At 34.2% G+C, this 27,306-nt stretch overlaps 5 protein-coding genes and 1 non-coding gene across 12 annotated transcripts in view; 3 read left to right on the top strand and 3 right to left on the bottom strand.

The window, feature by feature from the left end:
- Positions 521-2,777, top strand: LOC105170336 (dof zinc finger protein DOF2.1). The gene is made up of 2 exons (XM_011091060.2): positions 521-841; positions 1,534-2,777. Exons 1-2 carry the CDS (start codon positions 809-811, stop codon positions 2,458-2,460), a joined length of 960 nt encoding a protein of 319 aa, XP_011089362.1. The 5' UTR covers positions 521-808; the 3' UTR covers positions 2,461-2,777.
- Positions 7,191-9,769, bottom strand: LOC105170826 (interactor of constitutive active ROPs 3-like). Of its 2 annotated transcripts, none has more exons than XM_020696639.1 (3): positions 9,670-9,769; positions 8,755-8,950; positions 7,191-8,659 (listed from the first exon to the last, which is right to left on the bottom strand). In XM_020696639.1, exon 3 carries the CDS (start codon positions 8,604-8,606, stop codon positions 7,368-7,370), a length of 1,239 nt encoding a protein of 412 aa, XP_020552298.1. In that variant the 5' UTR covers positions 8,607-8,659; positions 8,755-8,950; positions 9,670-9,769; the 3' UTR covers positions 7,191-7,367. The 2 variants fall into 2 exon arrangements, with proteins under 2 accessions (XP_020552298.1, XP_011090049.1); XM_011091747.2 differs by lacking the exon at positions 9,670-9,769 and adding an exon at positions 9,251-9,565.
- LOC105170335 (F-box protein SKIP31-like) lies at positions 12,122-17,651 on the bottom strand. 6 transcript variants are annotated; one of them, XM_011091059.2, is made up of 6 exons: positions 17,502-17,651; positions 16,999-17,370; positions 16,513-16,848; positions 16,250-16,323; positions 15,819-15,891; positions 12,122-12,432 (listed from the first exon to the last, which is right to left on the bottom strand). In XM_011091059.2, the coding sequence occupies exons 2-6, from the start codon at positions 16,999-17,001 to the stop codon at positions 12,379-12,381; spliced, it is 540 nt and encodes a 179-aa protein (XP_011089361.1). In that variant the 5' UTR covers positions 17,002-17,370; positions 17,502-17,651; the 3' UTR covers positions 12,122-12,378. The 6 variants fall into 6 exon arrangements, 3 of the variants coding, with proteins under 3 accessions (XP_011089361.1, XP_011089358.1, XP_011089360.1); XM_011091056.2 differs by having other exon boundaries at positions 16,250-16,848; XM_011091058.2 differs by having other exon boundaries at positions 16,250-16,848; positions 16,999-17,240; positions 17,502-17,641.
- On the top strand, positions 20,806-23,915 carry LOC105170334 (tetraspanin-3-like). The gene is made up of 2 exons (XM_011091055.2): positions 20,806-21,483; positions 23,413-23,915. Exons 1-2 carry the CDS (start codon positions 20,968-20,970, stop codon positions 23,755-23,757), a joined length of 861 nt encoding a protein of 286 aa, XP_011089357.1. The 5' UTR covers positions 20,806-20,967; the 3' UTR covers positions 23,758-23,915.
- On the top strand, positions 25,524-25,595 carry TRNAM-CAU. The gene has a single exon. It is a non-coding gene; the product is annotated as a tRNA-Met (tRNA).
- LOC105170333 (tRNA-splicing endonuclease subunit Sen2-2) overlaps positions 25,997-27,306 on the bottom strand; it is a gene marked incomplete in the record, with an annotated part of 2,718 nt that continues 1,408 nt past the window's right edge. Inside the window, 1 exon segment of the mRNA XM_011091054.2 lies at positions 25,997-27,306. Coding sequence (XP_011089356.1) covers positions 26,620-27,306 — 687 coding nt within the window.

Raw genomic sequence — 27,306 nt, 5'->3', positions numbered from 1 at the left:
TTCCACTACTATTGTAAACATAATTCAGTAGGATGGCATTATGAATACTGTAGGCAGATTAGGAATTTAATTATAGTCAAATAAGTATAGTATAATATAGATGATATTCAATTAAAATCAATGGCTAAAATTCCATTTCAACTCGATTTGTTACATTTAGCAAATGAAAATTGAACAGAAAATTTTGTTCTTTAGTCTCAATTTCTAGCTGTTTTAGTCTCAATTGAACAGAATTGAAAGCGGATGCGCGGTTGCATCGTAAATGGTGGACCCCCACAAGGGCGTTGGATAACAGCGCTTGTGGGGTCCACGTATAGTTTGCCATCCCACGCTGCTGGGCCCTACTGACAAAACTGGCTGATGAAATCTGAAATGAAAATCCCGTTCTCCTCTCTCTCTCTCTCTCTCTCTCCCCGGTCTATGTATGTATATACAGTACACCTGATCACGACTGCTTTTTCTCTTGCGTGCCAACTCCCGCATATACATACACACATCCCCAGTACAATCTTGTAATCATTACACTCACACTTTCTCTCTCTATATCGGCAGCTCTTCCTCCCCCACTCTGTCTCCTTCTTCTTCTCTCTCTCTTCATCATTATTATATATATACACATGTACACCTCCTGCTTGTGGGTATTTCCTCAGTGCATCAGCTGCATGATTCTTGCATAGCTTCTACTCCTCATACATATCCACTTCATCAATACTCCCAGTTTCTTTTTTGTCTAAGTAGTGGAAATTTGAATAGTGCTCTAAGAAGGTAGAGGTCAGGTGGGGGGGAGAAAAAGGCAGTGTTGCATGGGATGGATTCTTCAAGCGCACAACACCATCACCAGGTGGGATTAATTTCTTACAGCAAGATTACTACTTGCTTGTGTTTTTGTTGTGTGGGTATCTTTCACTTTTCTGGTAAAAATTCAAGAATTTTTTGAATCACTTTGATGGGGTTTTTCCCCTTCACTTTTGTGGGCTGATTTCGTTTTGGGTACTCTTCAAATGGGTTTTCTAGTTTTTCTCAACTATTTGTGTTTGAAATCCCAGTTTATGGCTTCTTTTGAGTGAATCTGACTGATACATAAGCGAATTCTTGTCAGAAATTTGAGATGATTAACTGTTGAAATCTGAAGCAGTATACTCAGAGAGAGAGAGAGAGAGAGAGTTGTTCTTCTGATTTGTGCTCTTTGAATTAGACTTTTTATGGGCTGAAGATGGTGTAATAGACACTTTAATTCTTGGAAACTTCATGGAATTAAGAATAATTTTGTGGTTATTAGCGCTCATGTTTCTTGGATTAACACAAGCCTCACAAACTGCTTGCCTAAAGCTCTTTTTGCACCGCTATATGTTGTTGATTTTGCACATAATCCAATTGGGATTTTGATTATCCAACTTATAAACTAATCCCCATCTTAACAAATTAATTAATCTCCATTTCTTGTTGCTTATATATGTAGATATGTGTGTGTGTTTCTTGGTTAATTCCTTGTCAAATTAACTTACCATCTTTATATTTGAATTTGCTGTTCAGGAAATGGGTTCTCAGACACTAGAAAGCATGTTGGTTTGCACAAAAACACAGCAAGAAAAGAAACCAAGACCAGCTGATCAGCAAGCCCTGAAATGCCCTAGATGTGACTCCACCAACACCAAGTTCTGTTACTACAACAACTACAGCCTCTCCCAGCCTAGGTACTTCTGCAAATCTTGCAGGAGGTACTGGACAAAAGGTGGAACTTTGAGGAATGTTCCAGTCGGGGGAGGGTGCCGGAAGAACAAGAGATCTTCGTCGTCTTCGTCCTCTTCATCGTTGTCGTCCTCGAAGCGTGGCCAAGATCCACCAATCACAACACTCCCCAGCCCTATGGACCCTAATTCCTTGACTCCCCCTTTGTCATACGATTCCAATGACCTCAGCCTTGCAATTGCCCGGATTCAGAAGCAAAGTTCCGGGCAGTTGTTGGGGCTGGACGACCATCAAGAATTCTCGATTTGGGGAAATCCAAACATGCCCCATCATCATGGCGATGTTCTTGGGAGTAATTCTGGGTTGGCCAGCTCTTCTTCTGGGCTGTTTGATGCGCTCAGGAGCGGGTTTCTTGAGAGCACTCCACCCGCAAATGGATTCCAGAATCTGTACTATGGAGGAATGGGAAATGGGAACCTGCAGGGAGTGGAGAATGGAGGAATGGGAATGAGTGGAAGCCAAGAAATGGGGGTCCCATTTGAGGAGTTCAACGGCGGAACCACCGCGTCGTCGACGGCAGTCACGACGGTGAAGCAAGAAATGTGCGGCTCGGGTAGAGAAGGCGAAAGCAGAGTTTTGTGGGGATTCCCGTGGCAGAATCTTGGAGGTGGCGATGGCAACACGACAATGGATTTGGATTCCGGTCGACTGAGCTGGAATGGAATAGGATCATCTAATTGGCATGGACTTCTCAATAGCCCTCTCATGTAAAGACAGAATTAGCATTCTTAGCAGGTCTCGATACTTTGAATTTCGTATGAGATTGCGAGTATCGAAACTCTCTAAGAATTATAAGACATAAATTATGGTAGAGGAGGGGGAAAGGAAAACAGGTTTGAATAGGTTTTCGTTGTCCTAAAGTCTTAACTAATTGGGGGGGGGGGGGGGGGGGGTTTGAAAACGAAAGAAAGAAGAAGCTTAATTTAATTTAATGGTATGGATTTTGTGAGTAGTAATTAAGAGGGAGGGGAGGGGAAGGGAGTTTGATTCAGGTGGAGTCATAATTTCCTGTTTTGTTGATGTGTTTATGTATTGGTTTTGTTACTTTATTTGTTTTGATGACAAACTAATGGAAATTTCATATTTGAAACGTCTGAAATGATGATGATGATGATGATGATGATAGTGTGTGTTTGTTTGTTTGTCTGTTTTGCGGTTGCTCATCCCACATACATATATATATATAGAGAGAGAGAGAGGAGTGGGTTTGGTTGGCATTTTGTTTTTGGGTATTGAGAGAGAGAAAGCCGAGTGAGGGAATGTTGAGATTGATGTTTCATGGTTTGAGCAATTAATGTCTGAAGAAAGGATGTCGAGTGACGACATTGGCAGGGGTTTTCGGTAATTGCATAATAATAATAATAATATTGTTAGTAAAATATATATGATTGATTGCATTCATTGTCGTGTTTTTAGGTAGATCAAGTTTATTATTATTAAAAGTTGATATATATATATATATATATTGAGGAAGAGGAGGAGAAGAAGGCATGTTTGAGTTGGCCCAATACAGGCGTAGAAAATTCAGCGAGCAGCAATTTCGGAATAGATTTTCCGCGTTTTCGCCCACACCAAATCCAACTCCAGATTTGGGCGTGATTTCCAACTCCATTTATTAATAATAATAATAATATAATAGGAATAAAATAGTCTCATCAGTTAGAACAGGATCTTCCCACTTCACATCTCACCTTATTCCACTGCTTCTTCTCTCTTTCTTTTTTTCTTCCTTTTTTTTTTTTAAAAAAATAATAATCAACTGTCTGGCTCAACTACATCTGTAAGAAAATTTGAAAACCTGGTCGGAAAAGATATTCTTTTTCCTTACAATATTCAATACTTGTTTGATATTGTAATTGGACAATTCAAATTTGTCTTCCAATTTTTAAATATAATATTTTATACATTTTCTAATGGTAATATTTGGAACTCAATTATATTAAAATCACAATTTAATAAGTATAGGAATACGTAATTTTTAATTTCACTGTATTTTATTATCAACTTTGAGACAATGTTACTTCTGAAATATAGACAATTTACATTTCTATAATTAACTATAGAATTATGAATCTTGACATAAAATCAATAACTTCAAAATCAAATTTTATAATCAAGAGTTTGATAAATATATAAATACATATATGAATTTATGTATATAAAATTATTCTTTTAACTATTCTAATGTAGTTGATAGTGAATGAAAAAGGACCATTCTGCTGAAAAGAATGAAAAAAGACCAGACCATTTCACCCAAAAGCTAGATCCAACGAGAGCCGCACGATTAGATTAAATTCTCAAATTAAAAGTATAGATTATGACCAAATCGTAGTTTAGATTACTAATTCGCCCCTCCGCTGAAAATGTTAGTCACAAGAAAAAAAATAAAATAAGGAGGGTTAAATTAGTACATGCATTTTAAAAAAAATATATAGCATTAATTATTGAGAAATATTCAATAATGTTGGTTTTTAATATATAGGTGTGTTGACTAAAATACCCTAAAATAATGATTTTTTTTATGTCAAATAACTAGCTCTTTTAATCACTTGGTTCTATTAATAATTCTGTTAATTCACATTTCAAGTTAAATAATTATTTACTTTTAAGTTAATATTTTTTTTATATTTCTCCTAATTTAGATATTCTCTTTCAAAATCATTTTCATATATCATTTTTTCTACAATATTTTATTTATTAAATAATATTTAATTTATGCACGTGCATCTAGCATGCCCAATCCAACTAGTTCATATAATGGTTTTAGGTCCAAGTGGGTAATTAGGCAATAATGACTATTTCATGTACACCTTTTTATGCATGGTGTATAAATACCTAAAAATTGAAGTAGTTGCTCAAACTAAGATCCAGGCCCAATCTCACTGGATCATGAGGGCATCAATCCAGAACAAATGGGCTTGATCAAGCTGAAGATGGGCCTCCATGTGTCTGTTTTGATAAATAGCAGCTTAGCACAGACATCCGCATCTTAATCCTACTGGGCCCATCTTTTGAAAAGAAACTCTCCGGCCCATGAAAATATTATAAAAATATATCATTGCGTTCCAAACTAATAAATACACATATATATCAAAATATTACAATAAGTATATAAAAACAACAGTCGGAATGATGATTTTGAGTCAATTTCAAAGTCCTAATAATAAATTATATAAATCTATTTAAAATTCTAAATTAAACAAAAACTTAATTCTTCTACTTTAAATTACAACTATGTGTTAGTAAATAATAATAAATTTCAGGTTTTTAATATAAAAAAATTTAAAACCCTTTGCACAAATTATTACCTCAAATTCAAATTCTTCATTCTAAATGTCTCCAAATTATAGAGACTCATCAGTCCAATCCAAAGTCCTGAAATTCTTGTCTTTGTTCACTTGGTTTTATAAAATAAATGACTTATAACCTGTGATATTTGGATCTTCTTGGCTATAATGGTTTTGGTAGTTATGAGTTGAAAATCTCATCTCAACACTTGAAACATTAGTTTCTTGAAATTCATGATATTGTTTTTCATTTTCTCCAAATAACAAAAATGCAATCCAAATCAAGGAGTTGGTAAGATGATGTCCATCAGCTGAAAATGAGAAACAGGTGTTTAAATCCATAAGAGAATTGATGTATTATTATCTCCAGCATTTGATGTGAGTCCAATAGCATTCAAAGCAGCTCATTGCCCTAAAAGGACTCCTCCGCTTTGCCAAGATGGACTCCGTAAGTATATCAATAATCAATTCAAGACAACACAGAAAAGTACATTCACAGTATTGATGATGATGAAGAAGAAATGTTTCAACTCTACTGATCTGCAACTCCATAGCTTTAAAGAAGCCGAGAACAGTTTTAGAGTGACATTTGATGTTAGTCCATTAGCATTCAAAGCTGCTCATTGCCCCCCACCTTTTCAGTAGACGGCTCGTCAGCTTTGCCAAGATGGACTCCCCTAATCCCATCACACACACAAATCCAGAAATAAAATGAACAGAACCCACCTCACTTATTCAAATTTCTTCACAAAGACGTATTGTTTTCTTTTCTGGGCAAGAGGGTTTTTGGACTTTGGAGCTGCTCTACAGGAGAGGCGAGCGATGCGTGTAAAAACCCTAGAATTTGGGGGTTTTATAGAGAGAGATCAACGTTAGGGTTTTTTGATTGGGCTTTCATAGAATTTGTAGGGAGGGCTCTTGCTCTCATTAAGATACAACTCTAGATTGGGCCTTACCTCTCATATTAATTCAAATTTCTCTTTGTTATTTTCACATTCTATATTTTCTTTATTTTTTAGTATTCTTTCTATGAAACTTTATATTATTTGAATTAGTATTTTTTGATCGGCTTATTGGTTTTAAGACTTCATTCAAATTAGAACCTATCTAAAAATATAAAGTTACAATTTTCTCAAAAAAAATTTAAAAATTATACTTACATCTATTTTTTTTTTAAATAAATTGTTTATAATTGTATCCATGCCATTAGGGTTTTGGACGAAAATGTTGAGGGGAAAAATTGAAGTCAATTTTTTCAGTTTTTTCCCTTCATCATCCGGATGTCTTTGTTTCTGATTTTTGATCAAATCACCTTGAAAAAGAAAATATCACAGAGACATTCTTCAAATATATAAATATAATAATTTTATTCATTTTAAAATGTAAATACTACAAATACATAGAGACATAATGTTTATTTAATATTATTATTTTTTGAAAAGTGATAATTATACTTCTTTTTTTTAAGATTTAGTGTAATTACACGTAAATTCATGTAATTTGAGAAATTACATCTAGCAATCCTGAGATTTGCTTCCCTCTAATAAATAAGTCCCTCAATTAATTAAGATTCACCGAATTTGCTGATATTAAAAAAAATCTATATTTACCTTTGATTAACTTATTATTGAATTATTGCAACTTTTTTTAATGATCAAATTGCCTCCATACGTCTTTATGCATTAATGCATGTGAGGTGGTATATTTTCAAGGTTATAATGGTAGCTTAGTCCAAAAAAATTGCTTGACCTGCAATAAGTCAATAATAAGTCAATTGAGGGTGAATATCAATTTTTAATCAATTTATTTTATTAATATCAGCAAATTCAATAAATTTTGACAACGGGAGGATTTATTTGTTATACAAAAGCAAACTTTAGCAGTGATAGATGTAATTTTCCAAATCATAGAAGTTTACGTGTAATTATACCAAATAGAAGGAGGAAAAAGTGAAATTATCCCTTTTTTAAATCATGGGGTGAAAGGGGGTGTAAGCTTAATTTGAGAAGGTTTTTTTTGGGGAAAGTATAATCTTAATTGCTCTGTTGCACTGAAGTTATTTGGATAAAATTTCAATCATGTTGTTGACTGAAAGTATCCAAACTTTATCATAATAGAGAACTAATTAAGAACTATATAAGCACCAATCGTTTCTGATCATGAGTAAACTGTATGGCATAGTTCCAATTTCAGATTCTTCATTACTATTACAAAACACAAAAGAGTGCAGATATCTTCCACAGAATGAATGATTTGTAAGAACCTAGTTAAGAATGAAGAAGCACAAATGTTGCCTGCCCAAAGATCATACATAACCAGCAAACTTCTCTCCTATTTCTGCTGTTTCTTCCACAAGACCCCAAACCTACTCAGCATGTTAGCATTCTTCTTCTTCAGTAGATCGTCGTCCAGCTCGTCTACATAAGCCGAACTTACCCTCCTCGTCCAAGGGCCATAGATTCTGTCCATCGATCCAGTTCTCTCCACGAGCTGCCCGTTACTTCCTGCCAAAAGCATAGAAGCAGCTGCCTCGGCAGCCTTCCTACACTGATCCGACTGCACCTTTAGCCTCCTTAACTCGGCCTCCATCTCTGCATTTGCCGCTTGTGCTGCCTCCAACTGTTCACTTACTCGTGCCGTCTTCTTGTTACTCTTGTCGACTTCCTCAGCCATGAAGCCCACCTTCATGAGAGCCTCCCTCTCGGCAGCTCTTGCCACCTCTAAATCAGACACAAGTCTCTCACTTATTTGTTTGATCTCCAACTTAAGTTTTTCGTTTTCATCTGATGCGTTACGCCACTCTGTCTCCCTGTCCATGAAACGGGCTTTCAGAATTTGAATCTCCCCCCATGATCTCCGCAACTCTTTCTCTAGTTTACGCTCTCTCCGTCCTGATAACGTGCTTTCTAGCCGCAGTATAAGGTCGTCGTTCTCCTCAAGAATACTTTGTAATTCAGTTTCTTTATCCTTCAGGTTCGCCTTCAACTCCTCGATTTCATATCTAGATTTTCGTAGCTCTGCCTCCAGCTCCGCCTCTCGCTGACCCGACGCAGACTTTATCCATTCCACAGTTTCAAAAGCATTTTTCAACTGCTCTGCGCTTCGAGCTTGTTCTTCATTGCTTCTTATCTCGGCAACTTCTAAAGCAGACCTCAATTGTTCAACTTCAAGTTTAACAGACGTAAAATCCGTTTCTGTCGATTCACCAGCCTTTTCTTCAAACTCTTTGCAGCCAGCGCTGTCAATGTCGGCCTTGAGTTTGCATACAAGCTCTTCTAGAAACTTAACACGAGCCCTGGACTGTTCCAGCTCGAAAGCTATGGCATCATAAGTTTCCGTTGCTTTACATCCCCCTGACCTGAGTGTCTCCACCGTCTTTTTAGCCGTCTCCAGTTGCATCAGAGTCTCACTGACGAGTTCATGGGCCTGAGCTTCCAATTTCTTGCAGTCTAGGAGCTGGTTCTTCATTCTTTCCACAACCGAAGGAGTGTCAGCCAGGTCTTCTTTCACCAAATGGAGCTCTCTTTGTGCAGATTCTAAGTCCTTAATCTGGGCATTTTGACTGAACATTTCCTGAGTTTTTGCTTGCAATGAGATTAGAACATGCAAAGGCCTCCATCGCCCTTTCCACACAGAAACAAAGAAAAAAGAAACATTAAGATTCTATCTTAGTTTGTTTGCCTCCAGTCAGACAGAAAAGACTGTTTGTTTTGTGTACCTGACAAAGCAAGCTTCTGGCATCAAAAACCTTAGAGACTCGTCTCTTAGTGCTCTAGTTGCTATGTTAGAAGAAGATACATCATGGATTCCTTTTGGAAGCTTCAGAAGAAATAGATCGAGGAGAAATCCTTTGAGATGACGCCACCAAGGAATTAGTAATGCAACAGATATACGTCACAATGTTCGGACAGATCCTATAAGTATAAAGCTTGATAATCAATCGTCACAGAAGTTACCACATAAAATGATGTATTTCGTACAATGTCTGAACAGTCTTTACATGTCTGGAGACTGTCAATGTTGTGGTGATGTAATGAGAAGTATTACTATGTTCTAATGCGAAAACTATAGCAATACTATAAACAGAGACAACAAATGCTAGCGAAACCGAGCATGTTTTTGAGGGAACGTAGCAAGAAAGTTTACAAAAATATTCAGATCATCTGCAGCATGAATTCTGTCAATGACAACGAACTATACGAATAAAATCTCACCATCACTAAAAATCTGTACACATGTTCTCAGATATACAAAAGCTGAGCTGAAAATTCTTGTTGAAGAAAGGGTACAACTAAACGAATTGAGACAGCGGATTCCGATTCTTGGCTGTAGCTAACGTTCATTTTGGCTGAACGCAATGAACAAACCTCGGCTAGCATTTATAGAAAAGAGGATAAACAAAACTACAAAAGTCAGAGAATAAAGTTTACTCAACCACTAATAATCCATCAACCTCCCAGACAAAGGGCCTTTCCAGTTCCAACAGACAGAAAGTATTGATTCTACCATAATCACCGGTTATTTACCCCGATAGACATCTCTATCATGAGTGTTTCCAACATCTTAACTTAAGTGCTAATCAGCTATTTGCCGAATTTAACTCGAAAAGAGTATTTTAGTTTACAACTTATACCTGTAAACAGTTTAAACCGAGCTCTTTAAGCTTCTCCTCATAAACATTTGCAACATCCACAAATACTTCAACTTCAACTTCTTTCTACTTTTCACTTTTGTTTTCAGACACTTCCGATTTCCACTCCACAAAAAGTAGAAACTATTGAAAACACCCCCGAGTAAAAATGATTAAATTGTAAAGCAATAATTTGAATGATCATGAGAATTGTGCATTAGTCAATGAGATAATAATTTTGACAGAAGCTACTACTAAAAAGAGGTTCAAGATTATGATTAAGGGGCACCGAAAGTTAGCTTGATTTAGGATTGTTCATATTTTATCTAAGTGATGAAAAGGTTGCAATGCTTCCTGACCCACAAGACCTGAAACAGTGGAGAAGTATGACAAGCTTTAGGGGCAGAACAGAGATAGGAGAAACATTGGGAATCCCATGGAATTAGATGATTTCAGGACAGACATTTTTAATCAAACATACCATGTCTCATGTAGTTGAAATTGTTCTTGTCTTGGCTTAAACACTTAGACGAATTTAATGCAGAAAATGCAGCTAAAAACAACTGGAACACTTTGACTAACATAAGCAGGACAAAGTCAGATAGTTGAAGTGCAGTCCAACAATTTATCTATTTGTCCTTATTTACTAATATAAAATAATGCATGAATGCTAAATAACCTCCCTTGTCTGCGTTCAAACCGTCAATTTTTAAGCATATATAAGGGAAATTCTTATCCTAAAAAAAATGATCAGACTAAAAAAAAAGGAGACTGAGCTTATTCCTTAAAAACTCACTAAAAAAGTCTGATTTTTCTTTCTGTTTTTTCAGAATCTTTTTGCCGATTTATCATTTGAGGTTGAACGCAGAATTTGCTTTTGAACAAAGCTTGTAAAGGGGCTGGTGCAGTTGGGGAGGTAGCGGAGCTAACAATGCCGTCTTGTACATAGAAAAAAGTGAAGAAAAGCAAGAAGCGAAAAGAGTACTGTCAATGGGTACAATCTTACTTTATCCAAACCCATATCTAAAAAACACTCGTACCTAAACTATTATTTTAGATTTAGTAGTGTGCTTTATATCTTATTGTACGTGTATGTATACAAATAATTATGTATATAAAAAATATATTATTTATATATTTAAAATAATATTTTCTACATAAAATGTACATTTGAAGTGAAATATAAAACATATTATCAATTTATAATGAAAAAAAATGTAAATAGATCGTGTAGACTAGAAATAGGTTAAATTATAATGATTAAAAAGCGATCAGTTTCATCAATCACCATCCTAATTCATATGTAATCAACTTAAAATTTAAAAATTTCTTTGGTTTAGCCCAACTCCAAGCTCGAAACCACATGTCCAACTTTTTGAATTACAAACAGGCCCTCCAAATCTTTTTTATTTGCATATTTGCACTCGAGGTTTGCACGCACACGCACAAACACTTCGGCGGGATCAAACACACCTAGCCCCTAGCCGCATAGTAATAGTACTTATTCAATGCATTTGCCTGAACAGTTGGGGTAAAATTGTTCATAGGTAATTTTAGTTCATATACACTTATGGGGGTAAAATTATTCGAAAATCTGTCAGAGGACTAAAAGTAAGTAATTTCATAAGTTACTGGACCTAAACAAAAATAGACATAGTTATTGGATTAAAATTAAAATTAAGCATACTTAGCAGGACTAAAATAATACTTTTCCCTACTTTTTATCCTGCTTAGCAAAAATAAATCAAATAAATTCAACAATACAAAAGACTAGAGAGTCAAATATGTATTTTTCGAACTTCACACACCAACATACCTTAAACAAAGGGTGTTCTGATAGTGGTGTTAAAAACAGAGATTTAAAAAGCTCGTATTTTTTACTACAATTTTCTCTAGTTTCTTACTCTTTGTGAAAATAGATTAACAAAATATATAAATAAAATAATTATAATATTGAAAATGTATTTTACAAACTTGACACATCAATATGCGTCCACTACAGACGTGTGCTAGATAGAGTTGACAAACATATAGATGAAAAAGGAACTCGTATTATTCTACTATAAATTTCTTTACTTTTAACTCATGTTAAATAAGATATATAAAACAAAGAAAGCATTAAAGATGTATTTTTCGAATCTCGGATTTCTTCATGCCCCCATGCTGATGGTACTTCCAAACGAATAAAAGTAAACAAGCTTTTTTATCATTCAATATTGTGAAACATATATAAACCGTACAATTAAAAACTTATGTATTTTCTATAATGTTATTTTATATTCATACCTTGTAAAAAATTAAAATATTTCTCAATTTTATTGAATTTTCTGTTATTGCCATTCAATATAAATTAAATATTTCTAAAAAAGTTTATATTTAACAACAATGCACTTGCATTTTACTAGTTCATAGAAATCAGGAAATGTACAAAATTTAAAAATTTTACTTCTTTGGACATAAAACGAATAACAGTCTTTATTGCTTTAGGTAAAATACAAGTACAATCTTTCATATCATACAAAGAATGCTGAAATTCTATAAACAACGAGTGCTAATTTACATTTAAAAAAAAATCTTCTAAAACCCATTAGACATATTCGGAAGACAATCTGAGACCGTCGCTATGAAACAAGTCCAAGATAGGTTCGTCGGGTGAACTCTTTTGTTGATATCAACTTCAATGGTGTCGTATGATACGCCACTTCGACTACATTAGTCGATGACCGATATTAGCTTAAACCATGCTTCCTTTGTTCTAATGTCAACCTGAAGAAAACAAATGGACGAGTCTTTATAAGTAATACACAACGCAATTGTAACATGAAATCTATGGTCTATCCATACTCGTTTATTAAACCTCAAGGCGCTAGAGTCTATATTTGGTTTTTCAGTTCTATGCTTATCTAAATAACATCGTCTCACTAAGAATAGTGCTGGAAACTAAAGGTCAAAATATGAATTTAAACACTGAACTAAAACTACTTCACTTTGATTGCTTAAAAAAATGCATTTTAACATCATTTAGAACCAAAGTAGTGTATCTCTCTCTTCCCCATTGTCATTTTCTAACAAAAAAGCAACCGTTGTCCCTATCCATTCCCTCTACAAATTTTTTCCCCATATTTAAAATTCAAGAAATGACAAAACCATTGGATTTTTCTTTGTACACTACAAGAACTCGATGTGTAACTAATTTCTACAGAACCTTCACATTCTCACCATTCTCATTTGGAAGACATAGGATTATGAATTTTGAGACAACTTTAAATGTGTTGGATGCGGGAGACATTAGAGTTGAGGCCTACACGGGAGATCATCCTCCACTATTTTTGTTGATTTATTCTTGATTCATAAATTGTGTTAGGTTCCCATGTTGTTGTCTCAAAACTTTTTGTCTGTCATAACATTTATGATTCTTGTACAAATTTTACAAAATCGCCATATTTGTTTACATTATTGACATCTGGACTTTATAGGTGCATCACAGCAAAATTTATTGGAATATTGTTATTATACAACCACAAATCAATTCACTTGTGAACTTAGAAAATAAAATAGCACATACTAAATTGATGAATATTTGTCTAGATGCCAAGTATATTTATTATTTTCATAATACCTGTGACTACGTATCTTAAAAAGCTTTTTCAGTATCTTGACAAGTACAATCATTAATAATACATGCCTTTTGTTATCATTTATCACAAGAAAAATTAATTATGCACTTCTTTGAAAATCAAAAAGTATATTTTACATCAATCCATTTTTTCAAAAATAGGAAACGACGTGCATCTTAAGTTTTTCAAAGAACTAAAAAAATATTTTAAATGAGTTATTAGTTACAAAAATTAAAAATTTAACACAATTATCAGGAAGTGAAAAATTACGACATTTCATGCATTTTCAAAAAGCAAGTAGATGAATAATGATTAAATACATTCCAAACTTTGTCCATTTATACTTCGTTTTCTTTGAAGAAAAATTAGTACACACTTCATACCGATTTTGAAAACTTCATTGGGTAACAAAAAAAACATTTGGTATGAGAGAACAAATCTTTGAGTAAAAAAGAAAACTAAATTGTGGGTAACATAAATAAAGAGAAAAAAAGTTCTTCATTTTAATAATAAAAAGAAAACAAGTTCTCCATTTTAATAATAAAAAGGAAAAAAGTTCTACATGTTAATATTTATTAAGTTACCAAAAGTTTGTGTTCCTTAAAAATCATTTAACAAAAACTGAAATTACAAATATTCACAAAAAATTACTCATCTTGGAAGAGAAATTTAAATTTGGCATCTAGACAACCATTCAACATTTTAGCATATAGCATTTTATTTTCAAGGTTCACCAATCAAATAATTCGTTGTTGTATAATATAAATTTTCCAACATATTTTTCTATGATACACCTGCAAAGATGATGATGTTAATAACATAAACGAATGTGGTTTCTGTAAAATCACACAAGGATAATAAATGTATAACAACAAAAAATTTTGAAACCACCACATGAAGAAAACCCAACTCAATAAATGAATAAGGAATAAGTCCACAAAGAGAGAGGAGGTTTGTTCTCCAATTTAAGTCTCAACCCAATGCTTGCATCCTCCACATTTTGAGCAACCTCAAAATTCAATGATCCCATTATTTCCAAATCAAAATGGTGACAGTGAGGGATTTCCACAGAAATTAGTGCAGTAAATTCGAGTTTTGTAGTTTACAAAGTGTAAAATCAATAGTTTCAACCTTTCTCGATTTAAAAATATGGGGAAAAAATCAGGAGAGAAGAATTAATTGAGCACTGGTTACCTTTCGTTAGAAACATGAAGAAAGAAAGATGAAGATACAACTACCATTAGGTTCTAGAATGTCGTCAAAATGCATACTTTTAGCAACCAACGTGTGTTTCAGTTGAGCGTTTAAATCCGAATTAAACCTTTTGTTTTCAACACTATGCTTAATGAAACGAAGCCATTTAGTTCGCACATAACTTGCCAACCAATATATTCTAGCCCCTCTGTGTTTCAATAAACGATTATAGATCACCTATACTTGTATGCTTGACTTGTATAATCAAATACATTGGATGTTATATACTAACTAATGCTTCACGTGAAGAACCAAATAAATGCATGTCACATGTATTACTAAAAAATGATATACCAAGTAAGGTGAAACCCTTTTATAATTGTATGCTACATGCGTTTGGCGCAAAGAAATAGCCTCCATAGTACAGTTCTGGCATTCTTTGAAAGGCATAAGCAACAGAATTATGTAAAAACTAACACACGGAAGAAAAGAACATCGATAAATCATTCAGGCACTTTTTGAAAGGCATAAGCAACAGATACTGCATAAGGAAGAAACCTTTTTGGATGCACATCACAAAAATAATTCTGTGGGTTCATAAACTAGGGGACTAGCAATTGGTTTACGAAGTTTCATCACAGTCGAGTTAAGATCTCTTAAAGTAAAGCTCAAATACAAGAAACAGAGTGGAGGATGGCACTTAGATTTCAGAGAATCACAGTTATGCATCAAGACCCACATAGGTGAAATTGATTGGTATCAAAGATAATACTAGGAAAAGCATATACATTATGAAATTGATTGGTATCAAAGATAATACTAGGAAAAGCATATACATTACTTACTGCTCCTAAAATAGATCGTTGATTTCGTTACCAACAGACCTTTCCAAAGATTTCAACAAGGACCAAGAGTGGCATGACAATGAAACCATAGAAAGGGAGCTGCATTAACCATGATCAGCTATAGGCGAAATAATTGACATTTTCCGACCACAAAATCATTTCATAGCTATAAATATAATAAATTCAAAAGAAAAGGAGGTCACATCCACAAAACTGATAGAAAATAGAGATTTTAAAAACTCTAAAGTTGCCGAGACAAAGCAAAAGCAAGCCAAAAACGTGAGTTAAAGATTTCTCAATGTGAACTATCCAATTCAATAGAAAGACAAGTACGTGAAAGCAAATTGGGTTCCGGAAAGTCGAAAAAGACAAACAAACAGTATGTGACAACACACTCCTCCATTTATGAAGGGTTAAGATAAGATATAGCATTTTCACATTGTAATTTTTCTTTGTTAAAAAATGACAGAACTTAAAACTTAGAAACCAAACTTGCCTGGATGTAAAGCTTCTTCCAAGCACATTCACGCGGCCTTTTAGGTGGCAATAGACCCCACCGCATACAATATCTACAAGCAGCAAATATTTATAAATTTTCTCATTCGAAGTTCATAGATGAAAATATATATGTAGACGATTGCAAGTTTCTAGGATGCACAGACCAGACATAGCTGCCCATGGAAAACAGCAGAAAGGGAGTGTCTTATCAGATTGTTCATCAACATACAAGTGCAATACGACCAAGCAGAACATGAAAAAGATGTCACAACAGCAATAATCATGCACGAAAAAAGCATTAGTAGAAAGGTAAGAAATCCCCTCTGTTGGACCAGGCTCTGTTTTTATTTTTCTTTTTCTTTTTACTTCTTTTAGTTTATGTATGGGGTGGTTGGGGCTGGTGAAGGGAGCAGAGGAAAGAGTACTAACAGGCGACACCACAAGGATTCGTCCGCAGAGGCAAAATTTAGGAATCTACAAATCATTGAGCAAGAAACAAGGTCCTGCAGTTCCATTATAAGAAAAGTATAAACTATGTCAATAAAAAACCACTCAACAAAAAACAACAAACCCCAGGTTGAAACACACACACACACACATTGTGCAAAATATTGGACAAATCCAGATAACTCAGAAGAGAGAAATTTGAGGATGTGAAACAACAACTCAGGAGGAATCCGACTGAACATCACCGACTCAATCCTCCAAGGCAACTGTCTATTCTTAGTGCTACGTTTTCCATCATTTTTGTTGTTGCCTACAACTATATTATTCTCTTTGGGAGGTGATGGTGCAGCTTCAATTTCACTTTCCAGCTCAACCGATGACAAAGATGACGGCGATAGTGATCTTACAGCCCTCAATAATCCTTCATCGCTAAGTTCACCCTCCTCAATTCTAATTTTCTTTGCTTCTTGTTGCTCCTTCTCCTCCTTTTCACTTAACTCACCCTCTTCAATACGCAACCTCTTTCCATCTCTTTCTTCCTCTCCATGCTCATTTTCGTCTTCCACTGTCTCCGCCTTTTCCTGAAACACAATACCGCAGAGTTACTTGCATGGACAGGCAATTTTTGTCATAAATTTTTTTCCTAAATAATTGTAATTTTCTAGTGAAGGCAACCCAATCCATTTTCCAAAGTCAACACAAGAATTCAGAAGAAGAGTAATCAGTTGTACCATATCAAGAATCAAAATCTGAAAATAAGAAAACGGGGTGACCTCTCCGAATGCCACCTCTCTGAATGCCAAGAAGCCAGGAACACAAGATGATGAATTCACGAGTCATTTTTTGAGAAACTCCAGACAACCCCACCCACGTACTTGAGGACTCGAAAAAACAAGAAATTGAGTGAATCTTGGATTGTCTCCTGGCTGTAATTTCAGAACCTCAGGGTCCTCTGCCATTGTCACCTTCAATTCTTGAAATCAATAAATCGATTTATGGAGTTTCTTGTTTGGGTTAATCAGAGACCATCAAAGATGGCTCTGATACCATGTAAAATCTTGAGCGGAAACGATGGAAGGAGAGGGAAGAGTGCTCATTGAAAACTGTAGAGCAAGAATCAAGAAAGAAATTTTGATTTCTGTAGTTTTCAGTTTAATGTTCTTCAGAAGAGGCGAAGATACATATATATACACAGAAACTAACAAGACTGAAAATGTGGAATTGCCAAACTTACTCAATCAGAAGTTGGGGAGAAATGTTGCTATTCCCTGACGTGGAAGTGTATTATTCCATGGAGATGGTGGAAGAATGAAATCAGAAAAAAAGGAAAGAAGAGAAGAAAGAGGAGACTGTTATTCTACCGCCCACCAATGTATTCTGATATTTATGCTTATATTCCCACTTTATTTTTTTGATTAATTCTTTACTTTTTCTCATATTTTATTACAAATACTAAACAATTATTATTCATATAATATTTATATGTAAAAAATATTATTACATCATTATACATTTTTTACATATGAAAGTATCAAATATTCAGGACTAATTTAATATTTATATGTTTTTAGAATTGAAATACATGATTTTTGTCCTATAATATTATTAGTTAATTTGTTTTTCTGTTGAATATATTATGAAACTATATTGTTTATATAAATTATAGTAAATAATTTTACATGATATTTTTTCCTAAATAATATTAGTTAAGGTATTTTGTCTTGAATAATATTTTAAAATTATTTATGTGAATTACAACAAATAAATTATATTATTTATATAAATTAAAATAAATAAAATTTTAATATTTAATATATTTATTAAATATAAAAACACATAATTAATTTAATTCATATGTTAAAATTTATAAAATATAAAATTCAAAAAAAGAGAAAAAAAAGATCAAGAGCAACAGCATCATCATCATCATCTTCTTCAAGTCCTCGCCACGCCGCGCGTCTCTGCTTCCACTTCGTCAGATGGAATTCAAATCATTGAATTGTAGCTTACTATGGAAAAGTTTAACCAAACAGCTATTTAAGGCCAGTGAAAATATATCCTTTTATACGTATTAAAAATATATTAATTTAACATTACAATTTTATATATTCTCTTTTCACACCAGAATCTAAACAAAATTAAAAATAAATATTTGCCACTAAGAATCCTTTTCCAAATTTTGAGTATGGATTAAATTTAAGGGTTAAATGGGTTTCATTTTCAGTTCATGCCTTCCTCATCTGCTCAAAGGGCCTGCTACATCTGGCCCAATAGGCCCATTAGATGATGTTTAGAAGCCCATTACTGGCCTGCCCCATTACTTGTCTTGTTAAAATATGTTGTTTGTTTGTTATGTGAATATATAATTAAATAAATTATAAAAAATTTATGTGTAATTATAACAAATCATGAGTAAATTGAAGGATGTTGATGTAATTTAGGTTATAGTTTAGGGGTATTAATGTAAGGCAGGGGGACCACTCGTCATAACCACCGACCAGTTGACCGTTTTGGCATATGGAAATTTGTCTGCACATTAGATTATTAATCTCTTGTGGGCCATAAATGACTCTGCTTCCTCTACAATTTTATTATTTAATAATATTTCCAGCCTTTAATTATGTAAATTAACAAATTAAATTATTTCACATTTCAATAAAATCAATTCACAAAACTCTGATTCCTAATTTTGAATCCTCTCTCTCTCTCTCTTTCTCTCTCTCTCTTCATTTAAATATTACTTTTGATCTCAATTTAATTAATAAATAAATTGATTAATTATGTAAAAAAAATCATGATATTGGGGCTCGACTAAGAGGGTGTTTGCAAGCGCTTATTAACTTATTTTTAAAAATAAATCAAAATTAGTATTTTTATTTTACAATTTCTATTTTTCAACTATTTTTATTAAATTGATGTAAGCCAAAAGACATAAACAACTCTTCACCAACTTCTACAGCTTATTAATAAATTATAAATATGAATTGTTTTTCCATCACTTCAACTTCAATTTAGTTTTATTTTTAATTTTTATTTTCAATTTTTGCTACTGTTAAATCATAATTCTTTTCTATTATTTATTTCCACCAAAAAACAAAAAGTAACGCTACAACTTTTCACTCTTTATGTTCAACTCTTCATAATAATTCCACCAACTACTTCTCACCTTTCCTTTTTTTTTTTTTACAAGTTATAATTACACGAATTATATTAATATTTTAATAAATTAAATAATACGATCAATATAATAAAATATAATTATATAAATTATAATAAATTGAGATAAATATTCATACATAAATACATATGTTTTGAAGCATATGATTTCAAAATTGTTGGTAAAACCCCAACCTTGAGATAACAAGACATTTATGGTACCTGCCATCTTTTTTTCTAAGAAATGGTTAGCAGATAATCACAATAATTAATTGAGCTAAACTTGATTTTATTAGGGATATTAGTGTTAGATTAATAAATTGAGAGCAGAAGATTCCCGAGTCATGAGTGGGGAATGGCTTTTAACTTTTTGTTACTTTCAGAACTTTGGATTAATTAACCAATGATGTTTTAGTTTAATAATTATGGTTAAAATTTTATGAATATATTTAAGACTATTGATTTAAATTTCATGGGATGTATTATGTATGTGTATTTGTCACATTTTATGTAGATCTGTAAATATTATAATTTATCTTATTATTTTAGTTATATTAATGAATTTATTGAACTAATATATTGTTTAATTTATTAAAATGTTGGTGTAATTATTTAATTACAGTTTAAGAAACAACAGAACTTAGGACAACAAATTAAACGAGAAAAGGGAAGAGAAAATGACTTATCTATATACCAAAATATTATTAACAAATTATTTAGAACAATTAAAAAGGAAAAAATAAAGTTATTTATTGTGGTGGGTTTGCTGGGCTCCAAAAGTATCTAAGCTATGAGTGTGTAATGCAACCACCATATTCATATTTATGAAATCCACACTATTTGTTGTTTTCTTGATTTTAAATAATTCCTCTCATCTTTTGCTTTACTACTTTGACCTCCAAACGTGTTTGAATTATTATCGATTTTAAAAATCTATGCAATTTTAATTTATTTATTGATTGAATTGAGTTCATTTAATCGAATTAAATATGAATCGAGCTCGATCAATTTCATATTTTCGAATAAATTTTATTGTATTTATGTTAATAGAATCGAGCTTAAATAGAATTTGAAAGTTTAACGATCAAAATATTTGGTTTGTTAAATTTAATTAATCAAACTCAATCAACTCTTATTAATTGATTTTAATTCGTTATCGGTCAATTATATTTATTTTTCAAATCTAAATACAAATCTTTTTCTTTTTTAAAGATTTACCTATCCCGGCTTTGCTTAAATTGATTACTAATAAGATCATAAATGCAAGTGGATTTAAAGCTTGACCTACTAAGAAACATGAACAAAAGATGAAGGAGTCACCCAATTTGTGGAGGGTAGTTTAGTCAATCACATTAAGAAAACTGAGCCACGCTACAAACACTCGAACCAAAGTATCTAATTTTCCCAAAACCTTTATTACACACCCTATATATATACACACACATACATATCTCCTCCCAAGAAACATACATCAGTACATTACAGTAAACTTGCACAAACAGAAACAAGAAATTCAAAAACTTCCTCAACCCCCCCGCAGCACCATGAGAACCAGCAACCACCTAATCGGCTTCCTTAACTTCCTCACTTTCCTCCTTTCAATCCCCATCCTAGGCGGCGGCATATGGCTGAGCAGCCGTGCCAACAACACCGACTGCATGAAGTTCCTCCAGTGGCCAGTCATCATCATCGGCGTTGCCATAATGGTCGTCTCCCTTGCCGGCTTCGCCGGCGCTTGCTACCGCAACAACTTCCTCATGTACCTCTACCTGTGGGCCATGTTCTTTATCGTCGCCGCCCTCATAGGCTTCGTCATCTTTGCCTACGCCGTTACCGACAAGGGCTCAGGCCAGCCCGTCCTGAACCGGGTTTACCTCGACTACTCGCTCCGGGATTACTCAGGTACTTGGCTCGCGGATCGGGTGGCGAGTGAGAGCTACTGGAGTAAGATCAGTTCTTGCATAAGGGACTCTCATGTGTGTCGGAAGATGGGCAGGACTTTTGCGGGTGTTCCTGAGTCCGCCGAGATGTTCTACCTCAGAAAACTCAGTCCTATTGAGGTAAATACAAAGTGATTTTTTTCTCTAATTTTCAGCTTACTTTGTTTTTTCACTCTTTATTGTTCATCTAATTGATATAGTGAGTGCCCAAAAGCTGCCAACACTCTTCAAAAAAGTTACAACTTTGGAGCAGCTCAAAAAAGAACTGTCTTTGGACTTCAAATTTAAACACTGTTTTTCAATTAATGCTTGTGATTAATAGATAAACCCGGAATTTTACCAAAAGGGATTGGCAGTTCAGAGTCAATGAAACAATCATTCACTTTATAGAAAAAATGATGGATAAAGTTGAGAGAAATGATAGGGGAACACCTGGGCTCTCCATAGTTTTCTGTCTGATTATGTGAATAGAGTCATCTTTTCAAAGTTTCAGCCTTTATCCTGCAATATTGAGACATGAAAACCACTTTTCCTTGTCGTTTTTAATGATGGGCACTCAGACTCAGTTGATCTTCAGAAGAAGATGCTGGTTTTTTCTTTACATTCATGAATAAAGTAGAATTCTTTTATTGAACGTTTTCATTGGAGTCTGTGGATGGATGGATGAGCTTTTCGGTGAAAATCCTCTTTACTTCAAGAATCCTCCATTTTCGGCTTTTCTTTACTTGCTTGCTTCTTGTAATGAAAAAGGATAGATAGCAACATTTCAGCACTGTTCTTAGTCCTCTTGGTTCCTTTTTCTTTGCTGTAACTTAGAATGGTTTCTTGTAAATTCAGCATGTGTCTTTCCTCAGCTGCCAGAAGCCAAAAAGACTTCCCTTTTCTTTTGTATACATTTCAAGTACTCTTTTCTTAGTAAGGGAAGTTTTCATGACATGGGCCTTTTTCGCAAGCATTGATGAGTAATTGCCAGTGACGTGCTCCATACTTCTTCACATGGTCTGACTTAACAGATAGGTCCTCTTATTACATATTAATCATCTGATGAGTGATGACTGAGGATATTTTCTTGGTATTTAATTCTATAAGGATGAAGATAGGCTGTCAGTTCTATTGCTTATTTTTCTATTGTTTTGAGGTCAACTTTTCTGTATTTTAGGGATGGGCTGCACTCTGTGTACACCATGTTGTGTACTACTAGGATTTTTCCTTGAAATTGATCAAGAGCAGGCTTTGGTAATAATTTGGGAGTTTTCTTAGCGGGTTCTAGGATATTCTAGTTGCTGATGTGTGGGGCTTTATGTTTTCAGCCCCTTTTCAGTACAACTTAATAACGTTTTAAATGCTTAGCAACTGTTTTTTGGCGAAGATATATGTGACTAAGGTATGTAATATATTCAGAATGATTTGACTTAATTGTGTGTTTAAGTTATTAGAATTGTAGAAATATCTATGATGTAACACCTGAGAAACTGCAGTATAGATTTTTTAAAAGGTTGGTTTGGTGAGGATGACTTTGATGATGAAACTGGTTGATTGGCTTTCTTACTTTATTGAGTTTTGAAAGATCAATAATTGATTTGGGTGAGCTAAGGAATCAAGTTAAAAGTATGCCAGACCTTTATTTCTTATGTTTCTTTATATGGTGTTTGAAAAGCAGGTCATAGTATTTTGGCTTATCTCATGTTTTGATGCACTTTGCGTTTATTCCCTTGGTTTGAAAGTCGTCGATAGGGATTTAGCTCCTAAAAATACTTGTATCATCTGATCTAAGGTTGTGTTTAAATTTGATGGATATGCGATTAAAGATTTTAGAATTTTATAATGGTCAATCCATTGAGCTTAATTGAAAATTTCATGATGCAATGGATCTGGAATCTTGAGCTCTCGTTTTAGGGCCTTTTGGAGTCGAAATAGTAGATTCATATGATATGGAGTGATTTGGCGTCTTTCTGCAGTTCTTTCTCTCAAATCCAAATTCTTGATTCATGGTCATGGATGTATTACTTGTTTTTCGCTAACGAAAGTCTTAACCCATGGTTTATGTAGTCCGGATGTTGCAAACCCCCCACATCATGTGGCTTCACGTACATAAACGAGACAGTCTGGAACCCCGGAGGTGGACTCGTGGGAAGCGACCCCGATTGCTTGCGGTGGAGCAACGACCAAGAACAACTATGCTACAACTGCGACTCTTGTAAAGCCGGCGTGTTAGCCAGCTTGAAGAAGAGCTGGAGGAAAGTCTCAGTCATCAATATCGTCATACTGATCCTCCTCGTTATACTGTACGTCGTTGCCTGCGCAGCTTTCAGGCACAACAAACGGATCGACAATGACGAGCCTTACGGCGAGACCCGGATGGAGAAGGCACAGCCCAGCAGGATACATTTTTAGAAGCTTTCACCAGAGGAATGAATTATTGAAATTTTAAGATCATTTTCAAGCACAGTGTGGGAATTGCAGTTTGTTTAGTTTTTAGTAGATGGAAAAGGGACTTGTAATTGCTGTGGTTCTCTTGACTCTCTTTTAAAGAAAAATTTGCCTTTTGTATATTTTGTAATTGCTTCTTGCATCTTATTTCGGTTCGATTTTTTATTTCAAATCTTATTGTATTTTCAATCTCATTTAATATCTATATATATATATATGATGTGTACGAAAATAGTATGGGTCTGATGAGTTTGGACTTGGGCCAAGAAATAGAAAAACTTGAGAAATGAAATTTTACAAAAGCAAACACGTTAACACTTCGATGTTCAAGTTAGTATTAGGTTTAAAATAAAATAATTACGAAATATAAATTGTAATGAGAATCGTGTTAAGAGTGCAAATGAGAAGGCAAATTTAGAGTTGACACCAATATTCCAGCATTTGGAAGGCATCCATTGCCTAGGGATCAAACCTATATTTTTAAGGGGTGTCTCATTCGTTGGGATTATGCACGTGTGACCTATTCTTGGGCAGAATAGATAAAAATTGTTGGGTAAGCCACAATCTTGTCTTCTGTTAATCTTATTGATGCAAGTCATTCTCCACATTGAGGGGATCCTTCATAGACGAGGACTCCTAATCCGCAAGGAGTCCTTCTTATCCAAGAGTATGAAGTTTTTAGGGAATCTCTCTTGACATGTGTCTTCCATGTTGTTTATAAGGTACACTTGACGGTTCAGGTGTACGCCATGTGGGAGCATTTAAATATGGATCTTGGGTCGGTCACCACTTGTTGGACCACATTCTTGAGCTAAACCCACTAATATTTTGGATAATCACCCCCCACGAGCTTTTAAATTGCCAATGAAGAACCTTGGGCCTTTTTGCTCTTCCTTGAGTCAAATTTCCTTGAACCATGTATATCAATAGTCTATAAATATAATTTTCTTTTTAAATGAAATAGATAATTTAATTTTTACACACATCACATCTGTATATTAAATAGAATAGAAAATAGAAATGGATTTTATTTTACTTTGATGTGTGGGTTTTTGGGGAAGTTAGTGAAGAAAGTGACAGGCCACATGGAAAAGTGGTGGGAAATGCATGGGGTGTTTTTTATACTCCAAGAAAGGTGGCATGTTTACTTGTTAAAATAGATTCATTTTGTGTTGTAGTTATGTAATATAAGCAATTGCATGTGCAAGAGGATCCGAAATTGGACATGGATCCGGGGAAGTGGGGTGATATGGTGGGGGTTGGATTTTGACGCAGATCATCATATTTTGATGTTAAAAGATTGGCTTTATATTAATAGGTGATTGATATTGTTTTTTTTTTTTAAATTAAAAATTATAATTATAATTAAATTAAATATTAATTTTAAAAAATAAAATGTGATGCGTTCAAAAAATGCACGAGTTCAATGGATATGAACTATTGTTCAATGTTTGGGCCGATGGACGACCTGCAAAAAAGACGTTAACACTCTGCCGCTCAAGTTAGTATTAGATTTGAAATTGAATAAAGATAAAAAAATAAATAAATGTGATTGGAATTTAGATATGGTGAGTAATTTTGTAATATATTTTTTATTACTTATTGTAATGTGATTATTATTTATGGATATATTGATTAAGATGTTGACTTAATATATGATTATCCTTTTTATAAAAGTAAGGAGGAGATTACGATACAGGTAGCTTTTAACGGATAGAACTTCAACAAAAATCAGAGTGGCGCAGCGGAAGCGTGGTGGGCCCATAACCCACAGGTCCCAGGATCGAAACCTGGCTCTGATAAAGAGTGGGCTTCCCTTCTGATTCTGCATTTTTGTAACCCAAAATCAAATATATATGTATAATTTAAACTTTTTTTGGTAATATAAATGTATAATATTTTCAAGGAATAATCATAATTCCGTTCAACATAAAACAGTCAAATCCCAAGAACTAACCTAATATTTGAATAGTTATTTTCACTTTTTATCAATATTTTTTTTTTTAAGAAAAAAGATCACCAAAAAGAACAAAACAACATATTTGTCCCTCCATTAACAGCAAATGTGCATCTCCAATTTCCAATCCCTATATATTTCATAAATGACTTTGGCTTACTAATTGCTTTTTAAGTGCTATTACAAAACGCACTTATTGTAATAATTGTTGCTTTTCATTATGTATTAGAAGCACAACTACAAACAAATTGAGTTAAATTGAGGAGTGGAGTCACCCACTAAATAAAGAAACTAACAATACAAAGCTCTCGGCTTGAAAAGATAATATCATACTATACTATAGTGCTCAGCAAAACGACAGTGTTGCATAAAGGGATGGAGAAAAGCATGCATGTGATCAATCATGCTTTACATGAATTGTGACAAATCCTATGCTTTCAATATAATTACAAAAACCAAACGTTTGGTCTTCCAGGATTACATCCACCTCCCACAGAGTATTGGTTGTATTCGAGTGCGAATTCTGTCCCAATATTACATCTAAATCTGGTGATCCCAGATTCAACTAAATTTTCTCGAAACAATTCAGTAAGAATCAATCTTGAACCGTGTGTACGGAAAAGAATTCTCCAAACCACGTGACTCTTTTGTTTTACAGTTACCTTCTTGTCATATTTTCTGCAAGTGTTTACAATCTGACTAAATTCAATTCTAACATGCAGCTTGGGGAGGTAGATGTAATTTCAGAAAAGTAAAAGACTTCACCTGTATTTAAGCCTCGAGGGAGCTTTTTGTAATGATCTCCATGTGTTTACAGGGTAAGGTAATCTTACAACAGATCCGGAATTGCATAACATAGAGAACTAAGTTCATGACTTGCATAACTTCTTCTGTACAATTGCTTGGTTCTCGCGGCTTTGCTCGGGATTCCACCTGGTGACAATCCTCTCCTCAACACAGTAATGCTCCAAACTTGAAGAAGACATAGCACCATTACCATTTTTGCTGACGTGAAGAACCAACAAAGTTTTTGCAACACTACCACAAAGTCGAAGTGTACAATGAAAATCGGACCAAACCCTCAGCCGGGCGCTTCTGTCTCCCTCTTCATCGGATAAGACGAGAACCGCATATTCAGAGTGCACTAGAGCTGGATGATGACGATATGCAACAAAGTCAACGCCATACTGAGATCCTGCCCTCACCACCCAGTTCTTCATGCGAAGATGAGAATATGCTTTGAACAAAATTGGGAAACAAGCCCTCTTGGACGTCATGTAGTGCCACAACTGTTCCTCATCTTTTACGCACTTATCGTCACCAACAATTTTGATGCATTTCATCACAGAGCATAAGTAAAGAGCTTCCTCGAGACTTAATTGAAACCATTGCTTATCCTTCTCTGAGGTAATAATGGGACGACCAAAACATGCATGGTTAAACAGTTCAGTTTGCTCAGGATCTGCTGCAAGAAGCACGCTACACCCTGAAAGCAGTCCTTGACAATTAGACTCAACCAAAGAGGATTGAAGCCGAGATACAATTTTGGACAAGGG

Source organism: Sesamum indicum, linkage group LG9 (genome assembly GCF_000512975.1).
Source record: "Sesamum indicum cultivar Zhongzhi No. 13 linkage group LG9, S_indicum_v1.0, whole genome shotgun sequence".
Taxonomy (NCBI): domain Eukaryota; kingdom Viridiplantae; phylum Streptophyta; class Magnoliopsida; order Lamiales; family Pedaliaceae; genus Sesamum; species Sesamum indicum.
This window is presented reverse-complemented; position numbering and strand designations above follow the sequence as displayed.

Bases quoted from the DNA above. Each gene is read 5' to 3' on its own strand.
- LOC105170336 (XM_011091060.2), top strand. From the start codon at position 809: ATGGATTCTTCAAGCGCACAACACCATCACCAG. The intron at 842-1,533 runs GTGGGATTAATT...TTTGCTGTTCAG, and splicing joins GCGCACAACACCATCACCAG to GAAATGGGTTCTCAGACACT.
- LOC105170826 (XM_020696639.1), bottom strand. From the start codon at position 8,606: ATGTTCAGTCAAAATGCCCAGATTAAGGACTTAGAATCTGCACAAAGA.
- LOC105170335 (XM_011091056.2), bottom strand. The intron at 15,892-16,249 runs GTTAGTACTCTT...TGCTGCTTGTAG, and splicing joins GAATCCTTGTGGTGTCGCCT to ATATTGTATGCGGTGGGGTC. The intron at 12,433-15,818 runs GCAAGTTTGGTT...TGTTTTCTTCAG, and splicing joins GGAAGAAGCTTTACATCCAG to GTTGACATTAGAACAAAGGA.
- LOC105170334 (XM_011091055.2), top strand. From the start codon at position 20,968: ATGAGAACCAGCAACCACCTAATCGGCTTCCTTAACTTCCTCACTTTC. The intron at 21,484-23,412 runs GTAAATACAAAG...TGGTTTATGTAG, and splicing joins GAAAACTCAGTCCTATTGAG to TCCGGATGTTGCAAACCCCC.